This window comes from Adiantum capillus-veneris, chromosome 11, assembly GCF_014529385.1.
Source record: "Adiantum capillus-veneris isolate H3 chromosome 11, ASM1452938v2, whole genome shotgun sequence".
Classification (NCBI taxonomy): Eukaryota; Viridiplantae; Streptophyta; class Polypodiopsida; order Polypodiales; family Pteridaceae; genus Adiantum; species Adiantum capillus-veneris.
Window position 1 is genome coordinate 153,108,206 of NC_140941.1, and position 23,882 is coordinate 153,132,087.

At 43.6% G+C, this 23,882-nt stretch overlaps 1 protein-coding gene across 3 annotated transcripts in view; it reads left to right on the plus strand.

Annotated features, from left to right (window-relative positions):
• Window positions 1-2,096: 2,096 nt before the first annotated feature.
• The window catches only part of ARPC4 (binding protein), a 51,437-nt gene continuing 29,651 nt past the window's right edge, over window positions 2,097-23,882 (plus strand). For 2 of the 3 annotated variants that reach the window (XM_086524113.1, XM_086524115.1), the window contains exon 1: window positions 2,097-2,247. In XM_086524113.1, coding sequence (XP_086380239.1) covers window positions 2,233-2,247 — 15 coding nt within the window. In that variant the 5' untranslated portion in view covers window positions 2,097-2,232. The remainder of the gene's footprint in view (window positions 2,248-23,882) is intronic. The other variant, XM_086524114.1, reaches the window with a different exon arrangement.

The following is a 23,882-nucleotide window of genomic DNA, read 5'->3' on the forward strand; positions in this document are numbered from 1 at the left end:
GATAGTCAGAGTGCGATTGTGTTAGCAAAGGACTCCGTGTTTCACTCCAAGTCGAAACACATAGAGGTCAGGTATCATGTGGTACGTGATATTTTGGCTAGCAAACGCATTGAGTTAGTCAAAGTTCACACGGATGAAAACCCAGCGGATGCTCCTACATTCTTTAGACACTTGAGCCACGTTGGCCTTCAAGTGAGAGATTGTTGGGTTTCAGGCCCCGTGGCGGGGTTGTGGCCAAGCGCCTGCCCACTTATTCTTTTAGTTATAAGGTCAATAAGGAGAAGAGAATATTGGTACTCTCTAATGCTCCATTAAAACAGTGTCTACCTCATGCATCCAATTCCCCTTCTCTCGATCCCTTCTCTTGCACTCCATCTTAGGATCCATCATTGGACTACCTACCAAGAAAGAACTTTCACCCCCTCTGACAATGTACTATCTTTTCTTACCTTCGGATCAAGAATTTTGTTGTCATTAAGTCTCAAATGCATTTTTACAAATGCAAAAAGATGCCTTCTTAATATATGTTGGTCCATGATTTCCTTTAGGCTCTCATTTAGGTTAATAAAAAAAAGTAATTGCATCAACTTCGGCTTCATGTGAAATACGACAATAAAGTCAAGGAATTTATTGTGAGAGTTCACTCTTGCATATTGAATCCTCAAAAGAAGAGTCCATAAAATACCTCGTATTAAGTATCCATGCCTATTCATCTTTCACCATTAGTAGCTCTCTTTGGTTTCAATGCTTCCCTTATAATTAGAATTGTAAGTTCTTTTTTGGTCATGCCAAGTCTTTTGCTTGAGAAATTGACAATGTCATTGGAACCTTTTCTCTCTTTTTTCCTCGAAACTAAGGATGACATTGGAGTCTTACTATCTCTCCTTTGTCTCTTGCAAGAATGGAACCGTTTCAAGGAGCTGCTAAGATAAAACTCTCAATATATAAAACATGAATTCTTCGAATGAGTGTTTTTACATTTCTCAAAATAATCTCTTCCAGCATTGGAAGCCCAAATTTTGTTGCCAAACTAAGGATCCTTTGCTAACAAAAAGGACAATGTATATTTCATGACTACTTTAATGTGGAATGATTTTAATGTCACCTTCCCCCATGGATTTGATTTGGCATAGCCTAACCTATTAACGATTCAATGAAAGGCATAAAGGTTGCAATTTCTAGTGAATCAAAATGGTTTATGTTTCATCACATGCATTGAAAAGATCACAAAGGTGGTGTCAGATGGAGCAGAACACGAGGTAAAACATGAGAAACTCGATCCTTTCGAAAAAAAAAAGACCAACAAAGAGTCCTTTTCTTTGTATCATTTCTATGACAGGTGGACTTTTCTTGCTAGAGAGGTATTAAATCCACTTTGAAAATTTCAATTTATAGGCATACTGTCCTCAAAGGTAAGAGGTTTCTTAGATGGTCTAAGAAGGAAGAATGAAATTTAGTAACTTACAAGACAAAACATAATAATGTTTTCATAGATGAACTGTTATGTAATATGCCAAGACAAAGGTAAGACAAAGGGAGGACACAAATTCTAAACAGGGCTGGCTAGGCATGACAAGTATGCGAGTTCCCTAAAGATAGACCAAGGAGTCTATAGAAGGGAGCGGGAAAGTGGAGAGTAGGCATGCATAGTTCATTGGTCCTCTCAATGGTAAAAGCTTCAGGTTGAGGAGTCAAAGGGCGCCACCTTTTTTTTGTTTGGAATCAAAGCCCTATTTTGGCAAAAGCCTGTGCCGCAAAACCGCTCTAGCCGAGGAAGGAGGTTAGGGGTTATACTTGCACAAAATCGAGCGGGACTAGATCCGAAGGGGAGCGTCCCCCCTTGCGACCAAGTTGCACCGGCAGAGGGGATGGGATCAATGGGTAGAGACTCTCAGTTGATGACAGTCGTCGATTTTTAAAAGGCTAAGCAGTAAAAAAAAGGAAAAATTATGAAAATACCCCTCTAATTTGTGAAAATTCCCAATATACCCTTGCATCATATTGGGATGGATTTGCATTGATTTTTGCATATTATAATATTCATGACAAGGGGAAGTTATTTTTAAGTTCTCTTGGACAAAAATATCCACGAATGCACTCACAAATAGATAGTTCTATCATAATCTTCTATTAAGGGAGAACCAATCTTCCTATGAAGAGCTGCAAAAGAATTGAATTTGCCGTTTAATTGGGAATTTTGGAGAAATTGATGGTTTGGTTTGTTCGCGGGAGATGGCCAGCTCTCAGGTACTCTCTCTCTCTCTCTCTCTGGCACGTCGACATTTACGGACTGAACACACATCGACATTGACGCTCCTCCTAAATCGATTCACGGACTTCTAATTTGACCAATAATTGCGTATGAGCATGTGCAGCCTCAACCCTCATCTTCTACTCACAGCCAGGATCAATGCAGCCTACTGGAGCAGATTGATTGCAAGGAAATCTACTGATGGTTCATCAGAGAATTCCAACAATTCAGATTGAGGTGCCAGTGGACATGGGAAGGCAATGGGGCTACCAACAAGTCACATGACACAAGAAAAGAACACAAAGCTAAGCTAGGTTCACCAAATAATCTAATCAACGGCACTTTTTGCGAAGTGGATGGGGAGGAGAACATCGCAAATTTTCTTCATCAAAAAGCTTAATGTCTAGGCTGATTTTCGTGTTTTGCGTTGACATGATGACATGGCAGGATGTACGTATTTCCGCATTTTGTGCTGGCAGCTTTTAGCATGGGCTTTTGAGAGTAGATGATTTTTTGGGTATGAGTGCTTTTAGATCATGCTTTTGGGCATCTAGCCTTTAAAATTTCTGGGCCAAATTGCTTTTGATAAGAATGCTTTTGGGGCTCTTCTTTTAGCAAGCCTTGTAAATCTTTATAAGTGATCCAAGGGGCTCACTCTGCAAAGCATCTGGACGCAGAGTCTAAGAGCGAGCATCTGCGGGTCGGTTGTACTTTGCTCAAAGATTAATATAAAAGAAATACCGAAAGGGGACCCAGTATAACTTGGCACGGAACTACGCCGTGCTGTGTCGACTCTCTTTTGATTTGTGAAGTGTTTTGAAGTGAAGCTCTGGTGTGTCGTGGTAGAATCTTGACTTGGGGTGTCCAAGTTTGTTAGAGTAGTATCAGAGCACGACCGATTTCTCTTCTACCGGAAATCCGTTCCCTTTTCTCACGACACTTATGGATTCTGAAAAGAATCATTCTACCTCTTCTGCAATCGCGGAGACGGGAGGAGACAACGCAGAAGATTTAACTGAATTAATAGAAGATGAGTACGGGCCACCTTGGCCTACACAGTATGAACTCCAAGAAATGCAACGTCGACAACAGGTTGACGAGTGCACAAAGCAGATGCTTCAGTTTGTTGAAGATCCCAAATTTGCAAATTTTTTGTCTCAATAGTCCTTGGCTGAAGTGCATACACACTGGCAGAAAGCCATCGAATCACCAATCAAAGCGGCAATCAAGAAACCTCCTTCTCTGAGGATGTTTACAGAACAAGAACTTCAAGAGGTGGTTCAGACCAGATCGATCAGCTTTTGGATACGGAGAATCAATTGAAAAAGCAATTGAAGAAGCGCAAGAACGGGACTGACTACCTTGATTACTTGGGTTGTCAATCTTCTTTTACATCTGCAAGAAAGCAGAAGAAGCGTGTGCGTTTTGAAGGACTACCCAATTCTTCTTTCTCTTCTTTTGACAGTTCTTCTAGCTCTTCCGACTCGAGCGAGGAGGACAAAAAGGGTGAAAAGCTAAGCAAAAAGCAGAGCTTCGGAAAGAGCAAGAAAAAGGCAAAGAAACTTAGATTCAGACCAGTTTCTGATAGCTCTATGGAGGAGTCATCCTTTGACAATTCGGACTCCGATGACCACATGTTTATGCGAAGAAGAAGCACTTTTACGGAGGCAACCAATACGACTTCCTCGAAGACGAGAGCAAGAAGACAAAAGAATTTAAAGAAGGTGGACAATTGATTAAAATTTGAATCCTTTTCTGGATTCCAAGATGCTTCGAGGGCTTTGGCCTCCATCCAACAGTTTCACATAGCTTTCTTTGGAGGGTATTACTCAGAGTACTCCAAGATTAGGAGGGCTGCATCTTTTCTAAAAGGAAATGCTCGAACATGGTGGTCCACTCTTCTTCCGAGGAAAGAAGCACCAATCAAGTGGTTGAAATTCAAACGGCTCTTCATTTCTTCTTGGCTGACCTAGGAGTACAAACAGGATGTACGAATCGCTTGGAATCATCTTCGGATGACCAAGGGAGATGCTTTGGACACTTAGTGCGAGAGGTTTTGGGACTCTTTTCCACCAACCTCTTCATTTAAGAAGGTCACCTTTAAGGAACAGATTGAGCGGTTTTGCTGCGGACTCCCTACAGAGATCCGAGATTACGGGCTTGAACAAAAGTTAGATTCTATTCAAGAATTAATGGGTCATGCGAAGCAGGGTTTCTTGATACAACTTACCCCATTGATGAGATCTTGACTCAAAAGACCAGACAAACCTCCAACAATGAAAGTAGAAAGAAAAAGAGTTACCAAGAAAAGAAGGATACACAATCCCGACTAACTCTTCGAGAAAGGGCTAACTATCTCAAAGAGGGGAATTGTTTTGGTTGCGGGGAACAAGGGCATCTCCGCAAAGTGCCCCAAAAAGGCACAGCAAGGACAAACCGAGGATTGGCCAAAAATTTATAGAGCAGCATAGGAACGTGGCAGAAAAGGCAAGATGAAGGCTGGATTGCATGGGAACTGACCCAGGTAGATGGAAGTATAGAACTTTGTCGAGCTTAGGGCAAAGTGAAAGATCAAGAAGCCCTTATCTTTTCTGATGGAGGAGCCAAGGCCAACTTCATTTCACCTGAATTGGCGGCGCAGCTCGAGATTACGCCCAACAGGATGGGACCACCAACAGAGGAATTTCTAGCGGCACCCGGACGGGATATAGCCATTACGCCTGTCTTCGGCAAAATTCGTTTGCATTGTCAGGGGTATTTAGGGCACGAGAACTTTTACATCATGCCTTTGGAAGGGTGTGACGTCCTCCTAGAAGTCCCTTGGTACCATAAGAACAACGCCGTGGTTGATTATCGGGCCAAGAAAGCAACTTTGACAAATGAAAAGGGCAGAAAAATTGTACTTGACGTAAAATTGAAGGGTGAATCCGTCCCTATTGTATCAGCTTCGGCCATTTTCAAATTAATGAAATCTAGTCTTTTTGTTTACTTGATCTATTTGAAAGAGTTGAATAATGAACACAGAACGAACATGTCTGAACTTGACAAACAACGCCAAGATTTTCTCCACACATGTTGATTGTTTCTCTGAAGGCCTGCCGGGCGAGTGACCCCCATCTCGTCTTGAGGATCATACTATTGATTTGATTCCTGGAAGCTCACCACCGAACCGGGCCACTTTACCGTGCTAGCTGAGCCCAGAATGAAGAGATCATGAACCAAGTGAAAGACCTCCTGGAAAAGGGTCTTATTCAGCCGAGTACTTCATCCTACTGCTCTCGGGTTTTGTTGATATTAAAGAAAGACGGATCTTGGAGAATGTGCATTGATTATAGAGCTCTCAATAAAATCACTATCAAAAACAGATTTCCGATTCCAAGGATTGATGATATTCTTGACCGACTTCAGGGATCCTCTTGTTTCAGTAGAATATTTGAAAAGCGGATATCATCAGATCAGAATCGCTCTGGGAGATGTCTACAAGACAGCCTTTCGGACAAGTTTCGGTTTATATGAATTTTTGGTGATGCCTTTTAGACTTACCAATGCTCCAGCGTGGAAAAAACTATAATATCATCAAAGAAAGTGCCCACAAAAGATCACTGCTCTTGGAAAATCCTCTCCGTTATTCGGTTGATAGTAGGATGAAGCAGAACATCGACACCATCTGCTACAGGTCTTTCAGGCATTGCGTGATCATAAATTAGTTATCAATGCCAAAAAGATTGAATTTTTCTTATCCGAGATACACTTTCTAGGACACATCGTCTCAGTAGCTGGACTACAGATGGACCCGGCCAAGATTGAGACTATCCGCAATTGGCAAGATTTGAAGAATGTTCATGAAGCTAGAAACTTCTTGGGCTTGTGTTCTTACTACTGGCGGTTTATCCGAAAGTTTGCAAAGGTAGCTTCCCCCTTGCACATATTGACTAAGAAAGGAGTCCCTTTCTCGTGGGGACTGACAAAGGTGACTGTGACTGCCTTTCAGACACTGAAAGAAAAATTGACTACTGAACCAGTGTTGGCTTTGCAAGACTTGCAGAAGTCATTCAAAATATATTTGTGATGCTTATGGTCGTAGTTTGGGAGCGGTCTTAATGCAAGAAGGCCATGTGATTGCCTATGAAAGCCGATTGTTTTCAAGGTCAGAATTGACAGCACAAATTTATGAGAGAGAGCTTTTGGTAGTGATCCATGCTCTTACTCAGTGGCGACATTACATACTCGAAGCCGATTTCACGATCTTTACTAATCATCAGAGTTTATGCTACTTCTTGTCACAAAAGCAGCTTTCGGAAAAGCAGATGCGGCGGGCTAACATCTTGTCACAGTTTCACTTCCAGATTGTCCATGTTCAGGGACATAAAAACTTGGTGGTAGATGCATTATCTCGGAAGCCCCTAGTCTTGGCTATTTCCGCGATTCATCATAGAAGCTTCGATGATGTGGTTGATCAGTACGTCATTGATCCGAATTTTTTTGATGTATTCACTCGAATACAGGACAAGGAGCCGTTGAGGGAAAAGGTTTTGATTGACTGCCATTGTCCACCTTTTACGGGTCACCGCGGCATCGACACCACCTTGAAAGGTGTGGAGCGTTACTTCTTTTGGCCGAGACTGAAGAAGGATGTGGACGACTTTGTTCGCAGTTGTTTAGTATGCTAGTAGGTCAAGTTAGACAGGCATAAGACACAGGGATTACTACAGCCTTTACCCATTCCCACCCGCCCCTGGGAAAGTATTACGATGGATTTCATTTTTTATCTCCCGAAGACAGAGAGTGAGCATGATGGCATTTGGGTTGTCATCAACAGATTTAGCAAGCAAGCTCACTTCATTTCAATGAAGAAAACAGTCAAGCCGGATCATTTAGCGAGAGTGTTCATTGCACAGATTTTTTGATTACATGGCATGCCTGAGACAATAGTCTCCAACAGAGATCCCCGATTCACGAGTTTGTTTTGGAGGGCTATTTGGGAGAACATCGGTACACGGTTGTTGTTCTCATCATCATTCCACCCGCAGACAGATGGGAAATGTGAGATTGCAAATTCAGTTGTTCTGGATTCATTGAAGTCTTCATCTCTAAACAGAAGACTCAATGGGAAAAATGTTTGCCTTTGGTGGAATTTGCCTACAACAACACAGTTCACTTTTCAACGGGGAAGGCGCCATTTGAGATAATTGAAGGTGCTCCGAAGGTTCCACCCTTCCTTAGCACTAAATATAAGATTTTTGAAGCTGACCAATACAGGAGGGACTTGGACACTGCTTTTGCCAAGGTCCGGGAGGCTTTAGCGAAATCTCAAGAACGACATAAGAAGGCAGCAGATCGACATCGTCAAGACTTGAAATTAAAGGAAGATTGATGTCTTGTTTCGACCCAAGCTGCCCGATACTTGGAAGATTCACAATGCATTCCATGTGAGTCTATTGAGGCCTTTTGATGGTGATGTGCCAGTTGATGGGGAGCTCGATGAGAAACCCGAAGTGGAGGAAAGTGAGGAGATACTTGTTCCAATACAGATTTTGGCAACAAGGAAAGAAAGATGAAAGGTAAAGTGATTCGGCGATTCTTGGTTAAATTCAAGAACTATCTTGCATTGGATGCGAAGTGGATGGAGGAGGAGCACCTAGCAGATGCTCCTCAGATTTTGAAACTTTACCTGAAGCATTCGGTTTAGCATAGTCTACTCCGATAGAACCCTGAATTCAACAAGGGTGAATCTAGTGCAGCGGGTTTGCACAAGAGGGGAATGGAGATTACCCCAATTTTTGAATAAGGTCACTGATATGCCCCCTTTGGGTTTCAAGGATACTAATGGGCTGACCATTATTCTGCTGAATGACTTTATGACACGGAATTCCCGAAATTGATTATGATTTGATTTGTACTCTCTCATTTGCCTTGTTTGAGTGCAGGAACTGAAAGACGAAATGAATGCAGCATTTCGGTCTCATAAATCTCTATAGACATAATCACAATAAGGATTAGTTAATCGTGGATTAGTGAGGTTCGGAATGGATCTAGATGCGATTACTAAATACGTTGCTGACAGTCATGGTCTGATATTTGGAGTGAATTTTTCTGTTATTTCTCATGTGATGTCCTATGATGTCGAGTGATGTGACTGTTGATTTGTACAAGTGGTAGATGTGTCGTGTCTAGTGCGTCGGTACTAACAGGCAGTGTCCACTAAGACAGTTTATGGCCTCTGTCTGTTTTGTAGGCGTAATCGAGGGTGATTATAGTTCTTTCAAGAGGGGGTATGTCACAAAGTGATGACATGGCAGTGCCTGGGACACACACACACACTCTCAATTGATGACGTGGTTGACAGTACGGATCTCCGCAATGTACGCTAACTGGCTGCTGTATGGAATCTTGTGATTCGTGTTGACTGGCTGACGTGGCAACTGTACAGAATCTCGCAATTTGCGCTAACTGGATGCTGACGTGGCAAGGCGTACGAATTTTCGCTTTTTACGCTGGCGGGCAATACAGATTATCGTAGCTTACACTGACTGTTTTTTCTTGGTAGATTTTAGCCAATAAAGTTTTTGGGCCAAATTGCTTTTGATAAGAATGCTTTTGGGGCTCTGCTTTTAGCAACCCTTGTAAATCTTTATAAGTGACCCAAGGGGCTCACTCTGCAGAGCATCTAGACGCAGAGTCTGAGAGTGAGCACCCGCGGGTCGGTTGTTGAAACCGTCCCGTGGGGCGGTAGCCTTTGGCTTTCTTTACTTTACTTTAGACAGAGAGAGAGAGAGTACTTTGCAAAGGTAACTTGCGACGTGAATTAACACTTAAAGCACACACACGGCTCGGAAGCTAGAATGCTCCGAGCAGACGCCGACAACCTGTAGGCCCCAAAATTGGCGCCCCTTTCGGTATTTCTTTATTTTTTAAGAGGGTAAATTATAAGAAGAGTCCTGGGAATTCTTTACTTGTATCTAGCTAGATACCACCTGTTTTGGCAAAATTTCGGCAGCATAACAGCCCCAAAACTTGCCCGAAACTAATTTCCCTTCTGGAACTTGCTTCCACTGACATAAACCCTCTGATTTCTGCCCAAAAACAGTAAATTCAGCACGCTGTATTTACTGGTTTTTGGCCTGTTTCCAGCCCTAAACAGTCCTTGAACTGTCCTCTAATAGGGGGGCACTGTTCCTGATGGTTCTGGCGTCCATATGGCTGAAAAACAGTTAAAATTCAGCGCATAACCAACGCTGAAAACGCACCTGTACGGTGAGGTTATCACCCTCACGGGTGCCTGCTTTTGGAGCAGCAGTTAGCTACTCCCGTTCCTGCTTAGAGAGGCTCTTGCCTCAACAAAAACGCATATAACCACACAACTGTAAATGAGTCAAATGAAGAGCCCTCTTGTGGGGCATCGCATTATTGCATGTAGGGAAGAGAGAGAGCAGTGTGAGGTGTGTAGGACATGACTTCTTGCACCACATTGTACATGAGAGGGAAATCTTGCAGTCAATAGCTCTTAACCTGTGACAAAATCTCTCAAATGAGCTCCCTCGGCTTAAACTCAGCGCTACCTTTTTCTGCAAGAGGAAAGTGCACCAATGCCACTTGGCATGTTTAAAAGCAATTTCCCGTTTTTGGGTTGCCACTTAAAAATCTCCCTACTGGTTGCCCAGTTGACTTTGCAACAAAGTTATAAAATATTCCCCTTGTCATTCCGAAGGTAATGACGCAAACATATTTCATGGCCCAAAAATAGCAATTCCCTAAATTTTAGGAGATGCTTCCATTGGACTCTCATTGGTCATCTGACCATCTTTCACTATTGGGACAATGTCCAAAGTGCAATGTAGCCCAGTCCTCGGTGATTTTCTCTTGGCACCGTGCCTTTATTGAGTTCACTTCCTAGTATCCATCAACTTGCTAAGTGCGACAGGGGGACCTACATGATCTTGAATTGAGCCTAGACATCCTCCTACTATACGAATTCCAGTGCGGACCAACTTCCCGTCTGCGGGTGAAACTACGGTTCACATTGGCCATACAATGTAGCCCAGTTCTCGGGTGATTTTCTCTTGGCACTCTGCCTTTATTGAATTCACTTCCTAGTATCCACCAACTTGCTAAGTGCGACGGGGGGACCTACATGATCTTAAACTGAGCCTAGATATCCTCTTACTATACGAATTCCAGTGTTGACCAACTTCCTGTCTACGGGTGAAACTATTGTTCACATTGGCCATACAACCCTCGCGTCCTTGGACCTCCTAGGGGTATTAGGGACCGTTTAAGACCGAAACCCTAAACCTGCAAAATACACAACAGGCTGTATTTTCCTGTTTTGGGCTCCATTTCGCGAGCCGGTCGCATTCCCGCACTTGTAGGGCTACTTGCTCTTTCTCCGAATTCACCTGTACCTGTGGGGGTTTAGCAACTAGCTAATCCAGTACCTGTGCAAGAAGCTCTTGCCTCGGCAATCGCGCATGAACCCACACAACTGTACATAGGTCAAATGAAAAGCCCTCTTGTGGGGCATCACATAACTGCACGGAGGGGAGAGAGAGCAGTGAATGCTGTGCAAGGCTTCAGTTTTTGCACTTCACTGTATATAGAGGGTATGTAAGCACACAATAGCTTTGGTACCTGCAACAATCCACCATATTGCTGAAAATGCAGCCCCACGTCTAATTTCAACGCCTCTCTCTCTCTCACTCAAGTTGAAAGTGCCCAAAAATGTGCCAAATGGCACTCATGCATGGTTTTTCCGTCTTGCACTTTCCCGCCTAAAAATATCTCAACCGATTGCTCAATTGACTTAGCGACAGAGTAATAAAATATTCCTCTTGTCATTCCGGAGCTAATGACGTGAACAGATTTCATGGCAAAAAATAGTTCCCTAAATTTTAGGAGATGCTTCCATGGCACTTCCACTGGTCATCTGACCATCTATCACCACTGGGACCACATCCAAAAAAGCAATGTAGCCTAGTTATCGGGTGATCTTCTCTTCAAACTTTGAGTATAGCCTAGACATACTTTTATTGCTCGGATTCTAGTGCTGTCGGCTTCGTGTCTGCGGTTGAAACTCTCGGCTATTGGCCATTTCACACTGGCCATATAGTGTCCGACCATTTGCAACTTTAAAAAGAGGGTCCTAAAAACTAAACAAAAAATCAAGGGAAAGAAACCAACAACTAAGGTTAACAGTTGCCACGTCCTCGTGGCATACCCCCTCTTGAAATCGCAAACGTCCTAGATTGCATACCATATATACATGCCATTGATGATCTTGTGTTGCTAGCACGTTTTATCATTTCATGTACCCGCAAGAAAGGTCATAACACATAGATACAAATGACTTAATGGGACCTTCATACTTTTCTCATTTCCATCTAGGATAGAAGTGAGCATAATTGTTGGGGTATAAAGCCCAATGTGGTCGCCTAGGTAAGTGGGCGGGCCGCCAGGTATGTACACATATTCTTTTGTAAAAACCTAATAAGAACTCACTATGCTCTACACATTACAATAGAGCGAGTTTACCATATCGTCGTGCTCTTCTTCTCGCACTCTCTCTCGCGTCGCACTTCCGCTCGTACTCCTTCAACTGGTATCAGAGCTCAGATCGAGGCTCGGGGCAGCATTGCAGGAGGCTAGAGTCACCAGCTCAGATTGGAGTGAAATTCGACAGGCAAAGACACGGCCCCAAATCTTGTAGGAATATCCGTAGGGCTCGGTGTGCTCAGAATTTCATTCTGAGGTCATCTCGGTCACCGTTCGGCTTCGACAAAGGTCTGCGTAGGCCGTTTTCGACTACGTGGTCTCGGCGGGTGTAGATCCGACTCTGCAAATCTGGGGTTTTCGGCCTACGATTGCAGGTGCTGAGGATATCGACACTCCCAGAGTGTTGATTTGTGGCTGTCTACACATCGAAGGACGGCTCACAGTTCTTGGAGGCGTGTCACATACGACACGGGCGCATCTACACACAGACTGTAGGCGACATCCACTAGTTCATCAGGTAGATTATGTTTGCTGCTTGATATTCCAGATTTCATCCTGACATTGCAGGTACTTCCACATGGGATGTATTGTCAGAGATGATGTATGTTTGTTGAGGGTTTGCTGGCTGTGAGTCACGTAGCAAACAACCGCCGCAGCGGTTACAGCATATAGTGGGAAATTTGTGGATGTATGACTTTGTGGGAAGTCTATGTACTGTCAGATTTACTGCAGCCTTTGTTGAGGGTCGAGTGAGGTTTTATTGAGCTGGGGGATTCTCGAATGTTGAGATCCTTTCGGTGATACAAGTCTTGGAGCGATCCCTCGAGCACCCTTAGATAGGCAGCTAGGATGTATTGACTGTGAGTTAGACAGTTGGGATTGCATCTTTGCTTTACTGCCGTTGAGGCATTGTCACAGTCTATGCTTACAGGACAGTGACAGGACAGTGAGAGACAGCACAGGTGCAGGATAGGTTTACCCGCAGCTTACAGTGTCAGAGAGACAGTGTTTTTTGAGCTGTTTTTTGGTCTGTTTTTTGAGTACACCAGAGCCATTTTACAAAGGAGACTGCCGAAATTTCTGCAGAATCTGAAGCTTTCTTGGTTCATTTGACAGGTTGATATTGGTTCAGAGGTCAGTTTACAGGGGAAACTCTGCCGAATTTTTCCCAGGAAAGTAAACCACTGTGAAGCGTAGCTATGGCTGGATCACAGGACACTGCTCTTTACAATATCAAGAACCTGGATGGAACCAATTTCCCATTGTGGAAGAAGCAGATTTGGCACGTGTTGGTACAAAAGAAGCAGATAAAACCTATAAAGCTCAAGGGGATAAAACCAGAAGATATGGACGAAGATGAATGGAGCGAAATGGATGAATTGGCAATTGGCCATGCAGTCAGAGATGACAGCTCTGCATAAAAACAAGACATGGAAGCTAGTTAAATTACCACAGGGCAAAAAGGCTCTACCTTGTAAATGGGTTTACAGGCATAAGATCACCGCTCATGATAGTCAGCCAAAGTACAAAGCAAGGCTTGTTGCCAAGGGCTTTAAGCAAGAACAAGGCATTGACTTTGATGAAGTCTTCTCTCCGGTGGTCAAGATGACTACATTGAGATGCTTTCTTGCATTGGTTGCCATATTAGATTTGGTGTTGCACCAAATGGATGTCAAGACAGCGTTCTTGCATGGTGATTTAGACGTGGAAATTTACATACAACAGCCAGAAGGGTTTGTTGAAAAAGGCAAGGAGATTGGGTATGCCAGTTGTTAAAGAGTCTTTATGGCTTAAAACAATCACCGAGGGCATGGTACCATAAATTCCACAAGTTTATGCTTTCTCAAGGCTACAAACGTAGTGAGTTCGATCACTGTCTATATACAAAGAAGGCTAAGGATGGTAGTTGGCTGATCCTTATTTTGTATGTGGATGACATGTTGATTGCTGGCAAGCACTTGGAAGAAATTTCAGCTTTGAAGTCAAAGATGGCAAAATCGTTTGAGATGAAAGACATGGGTGAGGCAAGTCATATACTTGGTATGCGCATTGAGAGAGACAGATCAAAGAAGTTGATTTGGTTATTTCAAACAGAGTATATTGACAAGGTTTTGCAATGTTTCAATATGGAGAAGGGAAAGGCACTGAGTGTTCCATTGCCACCATATGTGAAACTTAGCAAACAAGATTGTCCTGTGTTTGAGGAAGAACAGATTGAAATGGATAAGATTCCATATGCATCTGCAGTGGGTAGTTTGATGTATGCAATGATTGCTACTCGCCGAGACATTGCATTTGCAGTGGGAGTAGTAAGTCGATACATGTCAAACCCAGGCAAGAAACATTGGGAGGCAGTGAAAGGAATATTGAGATACCTGAAAGCTACAAAGAGTATGCGTATATGCTATGGAAGTCAGGAGCTAAGTGTAAAGGGTTTTATAGACTCAGATTATGCAGGTGACTTAGACAACCGAAGGTCTACGTCAAGGTATGTCTTTACATTGGCTGGTGGAGCAGTATCATGGCGTTCTAGATTACAAGATTGTGTTACTCAGTCTACTACAGAGGCTGAATATGTTGCAGCATCAGAGGCATGCAAAGAATCAATTTGGCTTAATCGACTAGTAACAGATTTGGGAATCAAAGAAGTGATGCCTGTGTTATATTGTGATAGTCAAAGTGCTATACAATTGGCTCGCAATCCAGTTTATCACTCAAAGACAAAGTATGTGGATGTGAAGTATCATTTCATCAGGGAAATGCTCGAGGATAAGCAACTTCAGCTTGTCAAAGTTCACACCAGAGAAAATCGTGCTGATCTACTTACAAAAGGACTTCCCTCAGAGAGCTTTGCGCATTTTCGCAAGCAGTTAGGTGTAGGGTAGTACATCACTTCTCTACATCTCTTGTATATTAGCTTGTATAGTAGCTTCTCTTACACTTAAAGTACCACATTGGACTTTAAGTGGGAGGTTGTTGGGGTATAAAGCCCAATGTGGTCGCCCAGGGAAGTGGGCGGGCCGCCAGGTATGTACACATATTCTTTTGTAAAAACCTAATAAGAACTCACTATGCTCTACACATTACAGTAGAGCGAGTTCACCATATCGTCGTGCTCTTCTTCTCGCACTCTCTCTCGCGTCGCACTTCCGCTCGTACTCCTTCAATAATACCTTAACACTTGAAGAACGATGCACACTTATATTGCACTGAATCTGTATGTACAGTTGATGTGCTAGCTCCATCGTTACACCTCCTTTGAACACGTTGGGCTGGGGCATACGTATGCTGTAACCCAAAGGCCTCGAGGTAAAGCTGCAATACATTTGGTGACTCTGACAGTTCATCCTCTTCATCCACTTTGCATCCATAGGTGGATAGTTCTTGAACTTCACCAAATAACGTCTTGTAACTTGTCCCTTAACTTTTCTTGCCAAAATTTGCTCAGGTACCAAGATCTCATCAAGTTCATCGACTTCTGGCTGATCTTCCTATGGCATATCTTCTTGCACATCACCCACAAAGGGTCTTAGAAGACTCACGTGAAACGCATTATAAATCTTCCAAGTGCCAGGCAATTTCAGCCTATAAGCAACATCACTGATCTTATCAAGCACTTGAAAAGGCCCATAGTAACGCATGCTGAGTTTAGGAAACAGGCGTTCCTTGCCCCTCATTTTCTTTAACCTTGCCTTTTCAAACCGTAAGAGTACCCAATTACCAGATGAAAATAACAATTCATGATGGTGATGATCAACAGTCCTTTTCTCCTTTGCTTGAGTCTTCTCCAAGGCAACTTTGGTTTTCTTTTACATTTCATCCATGTTCTCAACATATCGATTTGCCTCAAAGATCTTGTCCTTTGTATGCAAAATGGGAGGAACTTTCTTGCGGCCTTCAACAATCTCAAAAGGTGCCTTGCCTGTGGACGAATGCACCGTATTGTTGTATGCATACTCAAGCATAGGAAAATATTGTTCCCACTTGACCTTATTATCTGACACATTACACTTCAGCAGATCTAAGACAGTAGAATTAGCCTCTTCTGACTGTCCATCAGTTTGTGGACGAAATGAAGACGAGAACTTGAGCATAGTGCCCATGTTCTCAAACAATCCTCTCCAAAACAAACTTGTCATGCGAGGACACGATCACTGACAATCGATTGTGGCATACCATGGTACTTAAACACATTGTACATGAACAACCGTGCCATCTGGTCAGATATTATCTTCTTCCTGACAGGAATAAAATGAGCGTGCTTGTTGAACCTGCAAATAATGGTCCATATACCATCATTCCCTGTCGGCGTTCTTGGAAGATCAAAGATAAAATCCATAGCAATACTTTCCCATGGCTTATTCGGAATCGGTAGTGGCTGTAATAACCTTGGTGCCTTTTGCTTGTCAAACTTGACCTTTTGGCAAATCACGCATGCTCGCACAAAGGCATCCACATCTCTCCTCAAAGTAGGCGAATAAAAGAATGTCTCTATCGCTTTGTTAGTCACGTCAATACCACGATGCCCTGCATACGGTGGGACATGACTTTCTACCATGACCTTATGTCGCAATGGCCTAGTGACACAAAGTCTGCCATGCATCATCATAAAACTCTCTTTGAGGAGGTAGTGCTCATGACGTTGCCCATCTTGCAATTGTTCAAAGATCCTTGCAAAATCTTCATCAATAGCATATTGTTCCTTCATGTCATCAAGTTCATGATGATAAGGAAATGACACAGCTGAAATTTGTGGCTTCCTTGATAGCGCATCAGCCACAACATTCTTCTTGCCTTCCACATGCATTATCTGGAAGTGGAACATAAAAAAAATGTTTTCCCATCGCATATGCTTTTCGGATAACTTTGACTGTGTCAAGAAGTATCGCAAGGTCTGATGATCTGTCAGGACAACAAAATCAGCACCTAACAGGTAGTGCTTCCGGCTAGAGAGCGCATGAATGACGGATAGCTCTTTCTCATAGATTTGCATAGTCTTTATTGGCCCTTGCAGGATTCTGCTCTCATAAGCTACTACCCGATCATCTTGCATTAGCATTGCTCCGATGCCACGCGTCACACTGGACCACAAATGACTTCCTGAGGTCTGGTAGAACAATCACGGGATCTGAAGTCAACTTTTTCTTTAAGAGATTGAAAGCTGAAATCTCTCTTTGGATCCATCTGAAAGTGACCTCTTTCTTTTGCAAAGCAAAAAGAGGTGAAGCTATCTTAGCAAAATTCATGATAAACCTTCTGTAGTATGAGCACAATCCCAAGAAGCTTGGGACATGGTGCACAGTCTATAAGTCTGGCCATGTCTTAATAGCTTCAACCTTTGCGGGAGCCATGCGGACACCATCCTTTGACACCGTTGGGCCAAGAAAGTGGATCTCTTCTAAGAAGAATTCACTCTTCTTAGGATTGACAAGTAACCTGTGACTGCGCAGCTCTTCGAACACAATGGTCAAGTGACACCTATGCTCCTCTTCATGCTTCGAATAGACTATCATGTCATCAAAGAATGTGTCAACAAACTTTTGATGCGAGCGGAAAATCCGGTCCATCATCCTATTAAATGTAGCAGGAGCATTTGTAAGACCAAATGGCATCACTAGGAACTTATAAAGACCAAACGTGGTTCTAAACGCAGTCTTGTGCACATTTTCTGGCCTTATACGAATTTGATGGTACCCACTCTTAAGGTCTATCTTGCTGAAAATTGCAGCACCCTCTAAACGATAAAGAATATCATCAATCCTTGGGATAGGAAACCTGTTCTTGATGGTATTCTTATTCAACGCACGATAATCAATACACATGCGCCAAGAGCTATCCTTCTTCTGTACTAGGAGCACTGGGGAGCAAAAAGGTGAAGAACTAGGCTGAATTAACCCCTTCACTAAAATTTCCTCAACCTAGCCCATAACCTCTTTTTACTGAGCCGCACTAACCCGTAGGGAGGTTTGTTTGGTGGGCTACACTCTTGCACCAAATCAATCGTATGGTCCTCAAGGCTCAAGCCTCTTGGGCAGCAATTGCGACGGTAATGAATCAGAAAAACAGTCTTTAAACTCACGCAAAAATGTTGACCTTTCTTTATCTAAAACAGTAAATTTGACTGACAACTATCTGAAACATCACGTGCAAAAATCAAGTATGTAGAAAGATGATTTTTAATTACAGAAGTGATAGCCGAAGCAGATACAATAGGGATAGAATCCCCTTTGAGCTTTACATCCAAAACATGAGTTTTGCCGCTATGGACAAGGGTGATCGTTTTGCCGAAGACATCCAGCACACCATGTACTTTGGACGTCCACGGGATTCCAAGTAGCGCATCACATCCTTCCAATGGCATGATATAGAACTTTGCAGTGTCCACATACGACTGAATATGCAGACTCAATTTTCCAATAATGGAGTAACACACTTTGAGTGGCCAGGACATGCCAACAATGTCTCTGCCGTGTACCCCATCTCTTAAGCTCTGATGCCCAACTTCATAGCTAACTCTGGTGAGATAAAGTTTGCTTTGGCACCTGGATCAAAGAAGATGAGTGCCGTGTGATCTTTGACTTTACCCCATGTTGTGCATAACTCGCTGGCATCTGTGCTTGGCCTGTCACCCACCATATCGGGCACCAAACCTGCCGTGGGCTCAGGCTTCTTTCCTTTCTTGTCCTCTTTATCATCCAAGTTGGCTGGTCTTTTTGTCACAAAGTGATGACGTGGCGGATAGCAGAAACCCTAATTTCTGCCAGAAACCCTAATTTCCGGAAATCGCGGAGGCTGAAATTTATTTATTTATTTATTTTTTTGGAAAATGATGAGCGACGCAAATTTCGCTTTTTCTCTACTTAAATGAGAAAGAGAGAGAGAATGCTTTTGCTTTCATGTTTTGACTCTCTGTGAGAGAGAGAGAGCAATTGCTTTTGATTTGAAGCTTTTGGGGCTCTGCTTTTGGACATCCCTTGTAACCTTTAAATTAGTGGTATTCTTATTCAACGCACGATAATCAATACACATGCGCCAAGAGCTATCCTTCTTCTGTACTAGGAGCACTGGGGAGCAAAAAGGTGAAGAACTAGGCTGAATTAACCCCTTCACTAAAATTTCCTCAACCTAGCCCATAACCTCTTTTTACTGAGCCGCACTAACCCGTAGGGAGGTTTGTTTGGTGGGCTACACTCTTGCACCAAATCAATCGTATGGTCCTCAAGGCTCAAGCCTCTTGGGCAGCAATTGCGACGGTAATGAATCAGAAAAACAGTCTTTAAACTCACGCAAAAATGTTGACCTTTCTTTATCTAAAACAGTAAATTTGACTGACAACTATCTGAAACATCACGTGCAAAAATCAAGTATGTAGAAAGATGATTTTTAATTACAGAAGTGATAGCCGAAGCAGATACAATAGGGATAGAATCCCCTTTGAGCTTTACATCCAAAACATGAGTTTTGCCGCTATGGACAAGGGTGATCGTTTTGCCGAAGACATCCAGCACACCATGTACTTTGGACATCCACGGGATTCCAAGTAGCGCATCACATCCTTCCAATGGCATGATATAGAACTTTGCAGTGTCCACATACGACTGAATATGCAGACTCAATTTTCCAATAATGGAGTAACACACTTTGAGTGGCCAGGACATGCCAACAATGTCTCTGCCGTGTACCCCATCTCTTAAGCTCTGATGCCCAACTTCATAGCTAACTCTGGTGAGATAAAGTTTGCTTTGGCACCTGGATCAAAGAAGATGAGTGCCGTGCGATCTTTGACTTTACCCCATGTTGTGCATAACTCGCTGGCATCTGTGCTTGGCCTGTCACCCACCATATCGGGCACCAAACCTGCCGTGGGCTCAGGCTTCTTTCCTTTCTTGTCCTCTTTATCATCCAAGTTGGCTGGTCTTTTTGTCACAAAGTGATGACGTGGCGGACAACAGAAACCCTAATTTCTGCCAGAAACCCTAATTTCCGGAAATCGCGGAGGCTGAAATTTATTTATTTATTTATTCTTTTGGAAAATGATGAGCGACGCAAATTTCGCTTTTTCTCTACTTAAATGAGAAAGAGAGAGAGAATGCTTTTGCTTTCATGTTTTGACTCTCTGTGAGAGAGAGAGAGCAATTGCTTTTGATTTGAAGCTTTTGGGGCTCTGCTTTTGGACATCCCTTGTAACCTTTAAATTAGTGGTGAGGGCCTCACTTCCCAGAGCATCTGGACGCAGAGTCTGAGAGTGAAACCCTAACCGCTCTCTTGTACTTTGATGATTGATTAATATAAAAAGAAATACCGAAAGGGGCGCCAGTCTTTGGGGCCAATATCTCTAGGCACGGAACTGCGCCGGGCCAGTGCAAATCTATTGTGATCTGTGAATTGTTTTGAAGTGGTTATTTGGTGCTGTCGCGGTTGATTCTTGACTTGGAGTGTCCAAGTTTGTTACACTTTTCCTTTGTTGACAATCTGCAGCAAAGTGACTAGGCTGCTCGCATATAAAGCACTTATTCTCAGCCATCAAGACCTTCTCCTCGAGTGACTTACGCACAAAAGGCTTCCTTTTCTGTTTCTTTGCCTGCGCTCCAAAAGTCTCGACTGAGTCCTTGTCCTTGTTGACCTTTTCTGACCCCTGTGACGCTTCAAGAGCCTTTTCACAAAGGGCTTCTTGCTGAATTTTTCTTTTGCTGCCCCCCTTTCACGTTGTCCGGACACCCACTGTCTTCTCTCTTCAACAAGGCAAGACCAGTGTTGGCAACTTCCATAAGCTGAGTGAGGGTAGCCACTATGTTCTTTGTACAGTAATCTCGAAGCCCTTTAGGCAGCCCACAACAATACTTCTCAATATGCTCTGTCAGTTGCACATACCTGTAGGAGGTTACTGAGAGCAACGCTTTACAAAACCTCCGATTGTACTCCTATAGGCTCTTGCAAGTAGCCGCAGTGAGTTGGTGCCAATCCGTCATGACATCGGCTTCAAATTCATCTGACAGCCATGCAGATGCAAACATTTGCTTGAAGTATACCCATGTAGCGGGTGCCTGCCCTTGCATCAACAATGTCGTCCACCATGTAAGTGCAATGTCTTTCAAGAAAGTGGCAGCTTTCTTGACCTAGAGGCCTCTGTAAAATTTCCTCCTACATAAGCTGTATCAAACTGCTGGAGGAAAGTAAGAGCCTTTGCCTTATCCTCAAAGCTGCTGAAAGTGCTAAACTTTACAGCTGCACCACCTTCTTTGTAAGATTTCGGCTTTTCCAGTGCCCCCAAATGGGCACTGTAGTAGGGATCATCGACATTCCTTGGCTATTGACATTTTGCGTCGTGTCATATCTGTCTGCTGTCCAGGAAAACCAGCTATGCCAAAGTTTCCATGTGGCACCCCAAAGTGGCCCTGATTGCTCTAAAAGTTTTGCTGCATGCTGATATTACCATACATGGGGTTTGGCATCATGCCTTGTATACCCCCAAACACTGTTCCTGGCATATGTTGTTGGTTTCCAGGCGTATAACCAGCCATGCTCCGAAACACTAATCCACCCCCAAAAAATGCAGGATGTACCATGGATGGTGGAGAAACTTGATGAATTGCCTGGAAACTGGTTCCTTGTCCATATTAATGCAACATGTGGACTCTGAAAGGTGGTGGGCTGAATTGGCAAAACCTGTGGAGTTGGCGTCCTAACCACCTGTTCATGGATGAAAGGAACCTGTCTGGAGCCCCTGACTACGCAATGTGCGAGTGCTCCCTATCCTGCTTGGACGCATGAAGTATGTGGGCTTGAGCCTCATCGGGCTTTACTAGCTATGTGAGTTGCCTTGTCCGCTGTGGCACTGGTGGCGCTCGCAAAAACTCCATAAACCTTGGGTTCTGCACCAGTCAAGAAAACACATTTACAACGGCAACCAACCGAGTCTGAACGCATCACTTCAAGTTGTCCAATCATAAAGTCCTGCATTGGTGGAGCATTCATATCAACAAGAGGTATAGACAGACATGGCAATGAACTCTCGCTAACCTCAAAATACTGTAGGAATTTTCTGCCTGTCCTATGAAGAGGAACCCTCTTCCATGATGCCTTTTCCTTTGTCGGACATAGTCCCGTGTTCCTGTACTCCGTGTCTTCGCCGCAAACCAATCGAGGCTCACTTCTTGAGGAAAAAGTGATTCTGTCGCGACGACGGAACCAAGAAACCAGCCCATAGGGCGGTAGAAGTAGGCTTTCACCCGAAACTTTACTTTAGACTTTAGGATACAGAGAAACTTTGCAAATAAAAACCTGTAACGGGAATTGACACTTCAAGCACACATGGCTTGGAAGCTAAAGCGCTAGCAAGCAGACGCCGACATCTGCTGGCCCCAAGACTGGCGCCCCTTTCAGTATTTCTTTATTGTATTCAAAGAGGGAATAAACCCTGTGATTTCCTACAAGCTGTCCCACATAATTTGGGCTGAAAATGTCTTGTTCTGGCCTGATTTCGTCAACATAATGGCAGTAGAACGCTTCACAGACAGTATCCCCACGCAAAAATTGACTTTCCCAACGCATATGGACACTCTGCAAAACCTGGCGAGAATCTGCAACATGCTGAATTCTCTGTTTTCTGCCCTGAAAATGCGCCAGATCACTCGCTTAGCGGTTTCCTCGTGTCCTCGTACCTCCTGGGGGTATTATGGACCGTTTAGGGCCGAAACTCTAAACGTTCAAAAATACAGAGCAGGCTGTATTTTCCTGTTTTGGGCTCCGTTTTGCGAGCCGGGCACATCCGTAGCAAGTCCTCGATCTCCCGCACCTGTAGGGCTACTTGCGCTTTGAATTGGACAAGATTTCTTGCGTGAAATCTCTCCGAAGTCACCTGTACTTGCAGGGGATTAGCAACTAGCTAATCCAGTACCTTTGCAAGAAACTCAGCAATCGCGCATGAACCCACACAATTGTACATATGTCAAATGAAAAGCCCTCTTGTGGGGCATCACATAACTGCACGGAGGGGAGAGAGAGAGCAGTGAATGCTGCGAAAGGCTTCAGTTCTTGCACTTCACTCTACATAGAGGGTAGGCAAGCACACAATAGTTTTGGTACCTGCAACAATCCACCATACGGCTGAAAATGCAGCCCCACGTTTAATTTCAACGCTTCTCTCTCTCTCTCTCAAGCTGGAAAGTGACTGAAAATGTGCCAAATGGCACTCATGCATGGTTTTCTCGTTTTGCACCTTCTGGTCTAAAAATATCTCAAATTGTTGCTCAGTTGACTTAGCGGCAAAGTAATAAAATGTTCCTCTTGTCATTCCGGAGCTAATGACGTGAACAGATTTCATGGCAAAAAATAGGAGCTCCCTAAATTTTAGGAGATGCTTCCATGGCACTTCCATTGGTCATTTGACCATCTATCACCACCGGGACCACATCCAAAAAAGCAATGTAGCCCATTTATCGGGTGTTCTTCTCTTCGAACTTTGAGTAGAGTCTAGACATACTTTTATTGCTCGGATTCCAGTGCTGGTCGGCCCGACCAACTCATGGTGACAAGGCCTTCCTGTTTGCGGGTGAAACTCTCGGCCTTCGGCCATTTCACACTGGCCATACAGTGTCCATCCATTTGCAACTTAAAAAAGAGGGTCCCAAAAATTAAACAAAAATCAAGGAAAAGAAACCAACAACTAAGGTTAGCAGTTGCCACGTCCTTGTGATAGGAAGTTTGCCAGAGCGGAGTACAGACGTCAACTGCAGGTTGACACGTGTGTGAAAAGATTGATGAAGTACTCGAGAGACCCGAGATTTGCGAAACACTTGAAGATTACCCGATTTATGAGATTCACTCGAGATGGCGTGAGGCCATTGATTCTCGTGTCAGGTCGGGATGAAAGCTGAAAGGACAGACAAGTGCAAAAAAGCGGACGCGATACTCGCAGAAAGGGGTGGATAGATCTCTTGACAAGAAGATGAACCTGATAATGAAAGGCTTGAAGCACTCTCGGAAGAAGAATCGGAGGATTTCCCCGGTTATTTGGGCTGGAAGTCGAGTTTCGAGGCGGCAAGCAGATCCAAGAAGCGTGCGTCTTCACAAAGTTCCGACAGCTCGTCATCCTCTAGTTCCAAAGAGGATTTGGGGCCACAAACTTTGAGGAAGCGCTCCT